This window comes from Achroia grisella, unplaced genomic scaffold (genome assembly GCF_030625045.1).
Source record: "Achroia grisella isolate CSIRO2021 unplaced genomic scaffold, CSIRO_AGI_Agris_v1 utg509, whole genome shotgun sequence".
NCBI lineage: Eukaryota > Metazoa > Arthropoda > Insecta > Lepidoptera > Pyralidae > Achroia > Achroia grisella.
In genome coordinates, this window is record NW_026712902.1 from 1,842,394 (window position 1) to 1,855,244 (window position 12,851).

Sequence of the window (12,851 nt, forward strand, 5' to 3'; positions counted from 1 at the left end):
GGGTTAACATTATGGGTCTATTAAGCAAATCAGTCACTAATCTCAGAGGCCATATTATTTATTACTCTGTAGGTGGAGAGGTGATTTTTTTGTACTATTCACGCCCTCGGGATATTTAGCACACCTTATTACTCTGTAGGTTAATTTTTTCACCTTCTCGGTGGTCTTCGCGGGTTCGATGTACGGTGCAAATATTTGTATTCATGAGTATCATTGTTTGTATCGGTCTGGGTGTTTTCTATGTATATTATGTATTTACAAAAAAAATCTGAGTTATCTAGTAGCAATAACATAAGTTCAGCTTATCGTGAGACTAGATGGCGCTGTGATAATTGTCCAGGGTTATTATTATTATTAACTTGGTTTATGTGTTTATGTTATTTCATTCTGTGATATTTCCCGGCCGTTTTAAATCATTTGGTTCAATGATCTACATTCTTCATGACATTTATGTAGACCTCAGTTCAAATTTCACATATGAACCACCCGTCGCCTTGATGTTGAAGTCCAGATTGTGTAAACGTATAGGGTCTGCAGTCTTCTGACTTTTGGCGATTTTGAAGTTCAGGACCAGGTCGTATAAGAATACCTTGACTTCAAGAAGTGCAAATCTAGAAGCTAAAATAAAATGTTATTAAAATTAAGGTTCATGAGACCTGTATTTACTTATTTATTAAAATTAAGTTTCTTTTACTCATACATCGTACGTAATAAAATGAAAATATAAATTTAATTGTTATCAAGTTTAATTAGAAACAAGCGAATGAATAGATTTAGAATAGAATTTTGTATTATGATCCATAGATTGGTAATCCATAGATTGACCAAACCTTGGTCAAAATCTATGTACTCGAAATTAAAATTTTAATTATAATAGATTAAGAATTTAAACTGGAAACTCTTAACATAATAATATATAGAAACAAATCAAAAGGACCACAGAGTATATGTCCGTGGGAAACAAAAACAAGAAATCGTTAGCAACTATGCAGATTTGTTAAAATCTTAAAATTTAATTAGATAATAAGTATCGATAATAGAAATATATAAACAACAAAGAAACTGAAATAGTTAATGTTATTAGTGATGGATACGACTTTAGTACCTATGTACTAAAGTCGTATCCATCAGGCGGGAGTTTGCCTTCAGCCGCTCCATAAGTACTATCGTGGGTTTGCAGTGTCATCTGCACTCGCCCCCTAGCCACCTATCGTATAGTGAAGCTGTAAAGGCCAGTTGATGCTAATAGCATTAGAACAGTTCGAAAAAAAGCAATAGATGTTGCATCATGTTCATATATTATAAGATAAGAAATCTGAATATTAACAATAAGTGATATGAAGAAGTAAGATAGAAAGAAGGCGAAGAAGAAGAAGAAATGTTAAAAATAATAAACAAGAGAGAGACGGGTCGACGGACTGTCAGGCCCTCTTGCAAGATGAACCGACGACATCACGAAGGTAGCCGGAAATTAATGGATGCGGAAGGAGCAAGATCGCACTTAGTGGAAGGCATTGGGAAAGACCTACATCCAACAGTGGATAGACATAATAAAATTATGGTAATGAATGATGAAGAGCAAGACAAATTTCAACTTACCGATACAGTTTCTCGGTCCCATTCCAAATGGCATGAAAGTGAATGGTACAATTTTGTGTTTGTTCTCATCTGAGAAGCGATCTGGATTGAATTGTTGCGCGTTAGGATGATACTTATCGTCCATGTGAATGACATTCACCATATTGTATACTACATCTCCAGGGTTTAGCTGATGACAATAATTATCAGTATTAGTGTGGTCTTCTTGAAAGACTTTTAATTAATATGAAAAATTGGTGTTATTTGATATGTTGTCAATTTTATTATATAGTGCATTATTGCTAGTAATGTTTCTAGTATGAATAATCTTATTGATATTATAAACGCGAAAGTTTGTGAATATGGATTGATGTTCGTTACTCTTTCATACAAAAACTACTGAATGGATTTTGATGAAACTTTACAATAATATAACTTATACATTTATCAGAATAACATATAGGTTATAAATTTCACGCGAGTGAAACAGCGAGCACAACTAGTAATTAATAATTAACAAAGGATTATTATGATATAAGTAGTACTATGTAATATTACATCCCTGATCTTAAGTAACACTACCCAAAGAATTAGGTATTTATAAAGTTTCCCTAATATCTCCGACAATTTGAAAAAATTTTGCTACTTAGTTATTGTGATTAAATTAACAATGAATATAAGTGAAATGTAGTTGTATGTCATTTATAAATAAATATTAGAAATGTAATTTGTATTATACACTTACACGATAAGGCTTTCCTCCTTCCCGAGGTGGGGGTAGTTCGTATGGTTTATTACACATTCTGTCCATGAAGATAGCTGCTGTCCATTTTCTCAATGTTTCTATAAATTCATAAAAAACATCCAAAATCATCATTACATATATATAATATAGAATTTATTTCTAAATATAATATATCACGTAATTGAAGTAATGAAGACTGGCATAGATTATTTATTATTTTACACTTATTTACAGTTTTTGTTGTCAATGTGACAACTTTGTTTGTTTAAAGTTTATCACACCTCACATTGTATTTACAGAATATCCTATATCTTCAAGATATATAATATAATTCAATCAATTGTACATCATCATCATTGCCTTGCCGGTCGGCGCAGTATGTCATCTAATTGCACTGATCCCTATCTCTCGTCATATCTGAACTTACATCTATTGTACATATGTCAGAATCATTCATGTAGGTCTATTGCAGATTCTTATGATATACCAAATCTACCGTCATTTAGAGCTAAGAAGAATTCAGCTCTGTCTTCTAATCTTCTTATTTTTTTCAAATATGCTTGTACATCTTTAAAAAAATACAGATTCATTTTTAAATTCTAATTAGGGAGAATAGAGTGACCACCAGCATATGCTATTGCAATTTTGCCAAAACGAAATATGTTAATTTCTAGTTAATTAACTTAATTATTGTGAGTCTTTACTCAAATTAATTCAAATTATATTTACCATTTACAACACAATCCAAATATTTCAACTGGTTCACATTCTCGTAGGACAAAGTGTTGCTTGCTTGGTGTTGCTGTATTTCCTTGTACAGTTTCTCTTGGACCTCCTCATTTAGGGCTAATTCGTGAATACATAGAGTTATAGCTGCTGCAGAGCTCTCAAATCCAGCGGCGAAGAATATGAACACTTGTCCAATTATTTCATCTTCTGTCCATTCTAGAATCAATCATATGATCATGGAAAAATCAAGGGAGCTTTACCACTAGTTTACCCGTGATCATGCCGAAATATTAGGAACTCATTAAAAATAAATAAAACGTGGTATGATTTCTCCAAATTGCATATAGAAATGGACTCTAAAATGTCAACTGTTGGTACCACAGTCTGACCTATTTCAGTCGCCAATTAGCTTGCTTTTGTAACCTGTGTTTCGGTTGTACTCTGCAGATTAGGCAGTGAAATTACAGGATAAGAGGCATGACATCTTAGTCCTCTGGAAAGACGTGTTATCCATAGAGCTGTTCATATATGTAGGCTATGTGATTACAGAGGCCTTCAGATTGTTTTTCATTCCAAATACATAAAAAAACTTATTAGTTTACACAAGCGAAGGCTTATATTTTATAGTGTTCTGCTTGCAATTATAGAAGTTCGCTAAGAATTGCAATTCTTCTATAAAATTTCTTGCTGTATATTTTTAATTTTATTGTCTTACCTCTTGTAACACCTTTCTGTTTTAATGCCTCTTCGGTAGTGGCAAATCCGACATCTTCTTTCTCAGGGTTACTGTCTGTTAATGTTCCTGGAATAAGTATATTAATATAAATTTTGTTTCGTAAAAAAACCATTATTTAAGTAATACGATATCTGTATTCAACCTAAATAGATCTATTCCCCGAAACAAATTAGCGTAGCTCGTTTGTAAAGGTATTATCAAAGATGCTTGAGTTATTCGATTTTTAAGCAATATGAATTAAAAATAAAGTAATTCAGAAGATAAAAAGTAAGGTTCTCAAAATAAAATTCCAATATATGTTTACTCGAAAAATCCATAAGTATGACACTAGTTCTTAAGTTAGGCTAAGTTTTTAAAATTGTAAACTTACCTTTCGAAGCTTCCATCAATAGCTGTATCATATCGGGTCGTACCACATTGTTATTTTTCCTGTAACTTATCGTTTCAGTGATAGTATTTTTAAAAAAGTTCATCACCCTTGGCGGAAATACAGTAATTCCCAATTTCTGTAACAAATATTGAAGTTAATTTAAAGATTTGACAATTTATAGATGCGAAAGGATCTAGTTATTTGGTATTGTCTAGGTGGACTGAGGAGAAATAGATATTATAAGTAAGTAATTATATTATGTAACATGTAATAAAATTATTAAATTTTTTATAATAAATACATTTAGTAAATATATTTACATTTGTAACTTCATATATACATATTATATTACATTTATTTATTTCAAAATTTATTCATATTCTCTACATTACTTATTTCATTTACTTTATTAATTTTTAAAGTGTAACTGTTCCAGTCATTTGATAATTTTACAATTTTACAGTCAGCGTTACAGTAATTAAAAGGTATAAAACTTTATTTTACCTTTCCAAGTTTAGGAAATTGAGCGGACATAAATAATGCCAGTTTCTGGTGAAAGTCGAAGGTAAACAAATTCATGCCTATTTTGAAGAATTCATTGTCTTTATCTCGCACAGAATTCACTTGAATACCGAAGCCTGCTGACCCGATGACGTCCAGGGTATAGCGACGCACCAAATCATCAACATGAATCTCTTCGGATATATGCTCTACAAAAGATTTTATTTGCTTGTCATAAAGATGACTTTATACAGTTTACCTCTGGTACTAATGTCCCGTGTGCTACAAAAGATTTTATTTGCATGTCGTAAATACGACTTTTTACAGTTTACCTCTGGTAGTAATGTCCCAAAGGTAAACTGTAAAAAGCCGTTTGGGTGGATGCCTCAGTCTCATCTATTTTACGCGCTGAGTAGCTTGCTTTGTTGTTTTTTGGTTGTAGGATAAAATTAGGCAGTGTAATTACATAATAAGAGACATGACATCTTAGTATTCTAGAATAATAATAATAAAAAGCCTGCACAATTCACACAACGCCATCTAGCCCCAAATACATGACATCTAAATACTATGTAATAATAACAATAAAAATCAATCAGGACAATCTACATAACACATAAGTGCTATGGGTACTAGACAGCTGATATAAATACTTATATATTTTTATTATGTAAATACATACAAAATAGACAGACAGATAAAAGCAATCATACTAATGAATACAATTGTTTATACCGTGCGAGGATTTGAACCCGCGACCATCGGAAGTAAAGCGGTGTGCTAAACCGCTAGACCACCGAGGCCGTCATATACTCGTACATCCCGTCTGTACAAGGCCATATCTACAATTTGCACAAGTGATCATACATTAGGCGGTATGATTAACTTATTGACCTGATGAAACCAAAACTTGTACATTTATCTATTTTTTTTATTGCGTTGTTTGGGCCATTGTCAGGTGTTTGTAGCACCTGTAGTACTACAACCTGGGGGGAAGGGTTTTGTTAGTAATGGGAACTAGTAACTCCCATTGCTAGCAATGTACCATGTTAGGTCGACCTCCACGCGGTTCCTCCTGGAAACCATCGTGATAAATTCTTGGTGAATTTGTCACGATGGGCTAACTGATCTGACCTCATGCTCATCCTATCATCCTCCACTGGTGCCCCGCCAGCGTCAACCGTTAGCGCAGGCGGGTGCACCATTCCATTATCATACACAAAAAAAAAGTACTGCGACCTACATAGCTCTATTGCGCTCGCCCTCTTTCAGAGTTCGTTACCTAGCGGGTCTAGGTATCAATCAGGTAGTAATCAGGGACAAGAATTGAAACTTTGAGTACCATGTCTAGGACTACAATTGTTAAGATGTATGTACATACGTTATATAATCGTATACAGCGCGCCTATACAAGGTTATATCTACAATTTGCACGAGTTAAGTGACCATACATTAGGCAATTGGGACACCATTTATTTGATTAACCTATTCACCCGAAGATTCTAGAATTTGTACATCATTACATAGTATAAAACAAAGTCGCTGTCGCTGTCTGTCCCTACGTATGCTTAAATCTTTAAAACTACGCAACGGATTTTGAAGCGGATTGTTTTAAATAGATAGAGTAATTCAAGAGGAAGGTTTATATATATAATACATGTTACCCGTGGCAAGTTGGGGCGAGTAGCTTGTTTATCTATAAGTAGATAATATTGTTGACGTGTATTTTAACGATGATTATAATTTATTATGAGTATTATTATTTCTATGTTATAATGTTCTATGTCTAATATTTATTATAAATATAACTATGACATTTATGTTATTTAAATAGTTTAAAAGTAATCTGTCAACTATAATACTAGTCTAGCGATTTCGTACGGTACAAACATTTGTATCTAAATATATATAACTCAAAGGTGACTGACGTAGTGATCTATCAACGCACAGCCCAAACCATTGGATGGATCGGGCTGAAATTTAGCATGCAGGTAGATGTTATGACATAGGCATCCGCTAAGAAAGAATTTTGAATAATTCTACCCCCAAAGGGATAAAATAGGGGATATAGTTTATATAAAACTTTGTCAATTTTAAACTGATCGGGTTGAGACTGCATGCATAAAGCTACTATGAAGTAGGCATCCCCTAAGAAAGGATTTTAATAAATTCCATCCCTAAGGGGATAAATTAACGCGAGCGAAACAGCGGGCAAAAGTTAGTTTATAAATATAATTGTTTATTGTTTATTTGTATGTATTTACTTATTTTTGTAAATATATGTTTATAATTAATATTATAATAACCATTATAAATAAAATAACTTGATTATGTAAATTATGTTCGTTCATTTAAGACGTAGATATGACGTAACCTGATATATATAAATAGGCATGGCGTAGACTCGTTTCTTGTACCTGACCACTGACTACTAAACAATAATATACAGAGTATAAACTTGAGCACTACATTAATCCGAAGAATACAGCCAAATAAAAGAGTGCCCGTAGGCACTGGCTGGTCTACTACAGGCAATAAAACTGATTTATTTTGTTACATTAGTCATGTAAATTATGAATATTTTGATAATTAAGATTTAGAGCTATTACGTTATAGGTACCAAGTAGTATTTAGTCTATATTGTATTGTTATTTATTCTTATTAGTATTTATCGTAAATTTTTTTTAATATAATTTTTTTTCCCTACCGTTCACCTGCTCGTTTAGTTGAGAAGAACTGGCAAGGAACTCAACTGACTTTCTTTATTTTTTTTAAAGACACTATTAATTGTCTACTATATGTCTGTATCTATGACTAACATTAAATGAAACATTCAAGAAATATATAAAATAATGAAACATTTGTCTGAAAAGAGCATCTTGTAAGAATCTGCATTCCGAATGCGTCAGTAAATAAAAAAAAGCTATTCAAAAGTGTTTATCTTTAGTTCATTTGAATGTAGACTATTTTTATTTTATTCTAACACTAACATGAATAACATAATATTAAAAATATCATGAACTTCAGGTTTTAAAATGGGATATTGACAGTTATTCATAGTTATCAAGTTTCTATTCAAGTGAGCACTGGCTGTAAAGCTTTCACTTTGTATTTATGTTATATAGTCCTGTATGAGTTTTTTATACATTTTCACCACGTAAGCCTGAAATATAAAACGAAATGCCAATAGACGATATATTGTGGTTTCTTATATATATGATAGTGAAAAAGTACACCTGTTTTTCTGTTTATCTTGTAAGGAATATAGAAATAAGTAGCTGAACCCGTAAACGTTGTTTTGCCGTATAAATTAAAATAGCTATTATAAAATAGGGGTTGGTGATATAGGGGTTAAAATTTTGCTTTGTATGTATTTTTTAATCGGTACTTTAAGCAATAATAAAAAAAAATTACCAAAAAATAAAAATATATTAGGAATGGACAACTCGATCAAGCCGATTCTCAGACCAACTGAATGTGCATACAAAATTTCATAAATCGGTCAAGCAGTTTCGGAGGAGTATATATATATATATATATATATAACTATATAGTTTTATATGTAGTTTTGAATAATATAATATATAATATACACATGGGGTCAAGGGTGTTATCAATAGTCGAAGTTGTGTGAACTGCAAAACTGGTTTTGTCGACATGCGATAAAAAGATAAGGGGCGAGGCCCGTTTGTCGTGTTCTCGATTTTTTAATAGTATTTCTATCATCGTAGTGTTCATATATACATATAAATAAGATTGGAGTGTCTGTTTGTAATATTGAAATAACCGTTTTTTACTACATGCAATATATATAAATAAATAAATATGTATATAAATAAAATAACATTTTTTACAATTTTTATATGTCTGTTTGTTTGTTCCGGGCAATCTCTGAAGTGGCTGGACCGATTTTAACGGAACTTTTTTTGGTAGGTAGCTGATGTAATAAGAAGGAATTTAGGCTACATTTATTTTAGAAATATAAAGTTAAATTCCACGCGGACGATTTTGCGGGAACAGCCAGTATTCTATATATACATAATTCACGTTTGGTGAAATAAAATATAATAAATAAATTGATAAAGATTTTGATATCAGTCTCACGAAGTTTCTATTTTTTTTTTACTACGATGGTGGCAATCAAGCATATGGCCCATCTGATGGTAAGTGGTTACCGTAGCCTATGAGCGCCTATAACAGCAGGGAATCTATTCTATTACCTAGTTTTTATAGATCATTCAACATTACCTTTCAAATAGTCGATGATGTTGTGGCTTACTTCAGTCATGAAGTTCATCATCAGTCTCATCTTGGAGCCGGTGAAGGCTGGGCTTAAAGTTACGCGCATATCACGCCATTTGTCATCTGTGGATAAATTAAATGTAAATAATACATGGATAAATATAGGACCATTTTCTTTTTATAGCACAGGGGACAAACGAGCTTGCTGCTAACCTGATGGTAAGTGATTACCGCTGCCTATGAGCACTTGCAACACCAGGGGAATTGCAAGTGCGTTGCCGGCCTTTTAAGAAGGAAAGTTTTCTAAAAAGAAAGGAAGGAATTAACATGTATTTTTTTATGATGGTAATGATATTGTGCTCGTGCTAACAGATTATACTGGAAGGGCATCGATTGAGGACGATAGTGTAACCAAAAATTCAGGTTAGGTTGGTCATCAGGGGGAAGTCACCAGGAATTAACCAGGATAGTTTCCTTATCGTCAACCAAATAGGGTACTAGCTAGGAATGGATTCTCCAGTCCCTATTACTAACAATCCCTCCCCCTCCTCACCATGTACATATTCAAGTCTTTGTAGAGTACTAGGAGTACATAAAACGAAAGTACCTTTCATCATAATAATGCTTCCACCGAACAACGGGTCCACGTCTGGGTCGAAGAATTGCTTGTGGTTGACAAAATGGTCGAAATCTTTAACAGTGATTGTTTTTATCAATTCAGGATCACGGATTATAATTATCGGGGAGCCACCTTCTATGAGGCCGACGTACCTGTAAAGAATGTTGGTGTATCAGACACTAGTTTTTTTTTATGGATGATAATGGAATGGTGCACCCGCCTGCGCTAACGGTTTACGCTGGCGGGGCACGAGTGGAGGATGATAAGATGAGCATGACGTCAGGTCAGTTAGCCCATCGAGACAAATTAACCAAAAATTTGTCACGATGGTTTCCAGGGGGAACCGCGTGGAGGTCAACCTGACATGGTGCATTGCTAGCAATAAGATCATCAGTCCATATTACTAACAATCTCCTTTCCCCCTGACATTAGTATTTGTTCATACATTAATATAAGCTGTTTTGAATAATCATTTAGAATTCTAGGCACTTTCATTATAATTAATACAAAAAGTAATGTTATTTGTAAATGTTCACAATAAATACACTATTGTTTTCAGTAATCACTTCTTTAATACTTTACTTATATATTCTGATACAATTTACTTTATAACTTAATTCCTAGACATTTTAACCAAAGACAATAATCATAAAGCTTACATCTATATTTTATAGAGACAATACCATAGATAAGAAAATAATAAAGGTTGAGTCTGTTCTTTACCTCAACAAAAAGCAGGATGGGGGGAAAGGGGATTGTTAGTAATTAATCCATAATGACCCCATTATTAGCAATGTACCATGTCAGGTTGACCTCCACGCGGTTCCCCCTGGAAGCCATCGTGATAAATTCACCAAGAACGATGGGCTAACTGACCTGACCTCATGTTCATTATCACCGTCCACTGGTGCCCCGCCAGCGTAAACCGTTAGCGCAGGCGGGTGCTCCATTCCATTATCATCCATAAAAAAATACAAAAATCAAGCAAAAACTTTATACTCCTTTTAATAACAATTGCATGGACAGAGAAGTACCAAATTTCGCATTCTTATAGTTTATATAGAGATGGAGTGCAGAATTCTATTCTTTTTTCCAATTGTGCATAAAAAACATGAAAGACACTAACATGTATTTAACCTACTAACGCATGTATACTCTTTTGTTAATTGTCAGTCTATGGTCAAATTGAGAATAGATTAACATTGTTTCTCTTTGATATTATTTGTCTATAGTCTTATTGATTGTTAAATTAATGATGGTCAAATTTCGACAACTAGTAATTATTGTTAGCTAATATTTAGTTACTGTATTCATTTTTGTTATTAAAGTGGGATCGATGTTACGACGGCCTGAGCCGAGGTTCGGACCCTAAGCGGTGCCCTAAACTAAAGTCGTATCCGTTAGGCGGGAGTTAGCCGTTTCATAAGTCCTTCCGCAGGTTCTGAGTGACACTGTAGTCCCCTCCTATCGTTCGGTGAAACTGTAAAGGCCAGCTGCGGCCAACAGCATCAGTATAGTTCGAAGAAAAAGGGCGTTATATGATGATATACCTAAAACCTAACATTACTTTAGACGTTCAAGTGATTTGCCATTGTGCTTTCTAAAAAAAGTCAACTAGATGGCGCTGAGTATCTAGTTATTTATTTATTCAATCCTAGCTGTACCCGCGTTTTTACTCGCGTGAAATTTATAGCCTATACGTTATTCTGATGTATAAGGTATATTACTGTAAAGTTTCATGAATATCCGTTCAGTAGTTTTTGCGTGAAAGAGTAACAAACATCCATCCATAGATACAAATTTTCACGTTTATAATATCAATAAGACATAAAGCAGTAAATTTTTTATGGCACCGGTTTTTTATTGCAACCCTAATTATCTTATCGTAGGTATATACTCATATAATATACATATATATGTTTGCATATGTATTAGTATTGTATATAAACAATAATTTTTATCAGACATGACCGACAGATAAAAGAGTAGTGTGTTATTATGTTTTGTATAAATATTACGTAGGTATTTTATTTGTTTCAGTGATATTTGTATATTTGTAATCTTCATTTATGACTGAATTTGATCTTAAATATCTTAATCTTAATAATATTATAAACGCGAGAGTTTGTGAAAACGCGAAAGATTTTTGTTACTCTTTCACGCAAAAACTACTGAATGGATTTTGATGAAACTTTACAGTAATATACCTTATACATCAGAATAAGACATAGGTTATTTATATATTGAAATTTAACGCGGCTAAACCGCGGGCACAGCTAGTCTAAGATACATCTGTCTATTGTATAGGTATTAACTGTATATACGAGTACACATAGTATATAAATACTTATTTACACTAATAATATATTATTACACCGACCTCGGTAATCTAGCGGTTTAAAATATCGCTTTACTTCCGGTCGCGGATTCGATTCCTCGCAGTCAAACATCTATAGTTATGAGTGTAATATATGTATTAGTATGATGTTATAAGTATATAATATGATTATAGAATTAAATTTAGAACGTTATAATTTAAAAAAAAAACACCTAATGGAATGGTACTGCCTATAGTATACTACATAGGTCGAAGATGAAGTCTGTCTATCAGTTTTTATCTCCACTTTCTCAATCTCATACTATATTATCATGAACAAAAATAATAAAATATGTATAAATTTAACGTTTATAAGCGTCTAAAATGTACTACATGAATAAATTATTTTTGTATTTGAATTATGGAATTAAATTTCGAACGTTATAATTTAAATGAATTTCAATTTCAATTTCAATTATGGAATTAAATTTCGAACGTTATAATGAAATGAATTTGAATTTGATTTTGAATTGTGGAATTAAATTCCGTACGTTATAATTCAAAAAATGAACTCACTTTTCATCTGGAAAAGCTGTATACACAGCAGCCAAATCTTCCAAATAATGTTTTTTCCCAACCGTACTCTGATACATGTTCCCAAACATGGGAACGCCAGGTAAGAACTTCACATCCCTCTCTTTGAAGAAGTAATGTATTTTCTTATGTACATACAGTATGTAAAAAAACACGGTAGTGACTATAAATATTATAATTTCGGCGATCATTTTGTACAAGGCACCAGTCAGTGTCGCTTTTGATAGAGTAATGACGGTTCTGCGCAATTGACTCTGTTGTAGGGATGTGAAAAATAAATAACCGATTGTTATTCAACAAATAATCGATTCTTTATCACAGACCATTTTTTTAAGTCCCCAGTATAGACATAATACACATATAATAATAATAGAATTTTAATACTCGATTATTTTTCCACATTCCTAACTTTTATGCTGA

General features: G+C 32.7%; 1 protein-coding gene across 1 annotated transcript; it reads right to left on the minus strand.

The window, feature by feature from the left end:
• Positions 1–145: 145 nt before the first annotated feature.
• Positions 146–12,638, minus strand: LOC131846290 (probable cytochrome P450 9f2). The gene is made up of 10 exons (XM_059195553.1): positions 12,414–12,638; positions 9,509–9,672; positions 8,908–9,024; positions 4,663–4,868; positions 4,159–4,294; positions 3,768–3,854; positions 3,053–3,268; positions 2,324–2,421; positions 1,600–1,768; positions 146–618 (listed from the first exon to the last, which is right to left on the minus strand). Exons 1-10 carry the CDS (start codon positions 12,620–12,622, stop codon positions 449–451), a joined length of 1,572 nt encoding a protein of 523 aa, XP_059051536.1. The 5' UTR covers positions 12,623–12,638; the 3' UTR covers positions 146–448.
• Between the last annotated feature and the right edge of the window lie 213 nt (positions 12,639–12,851).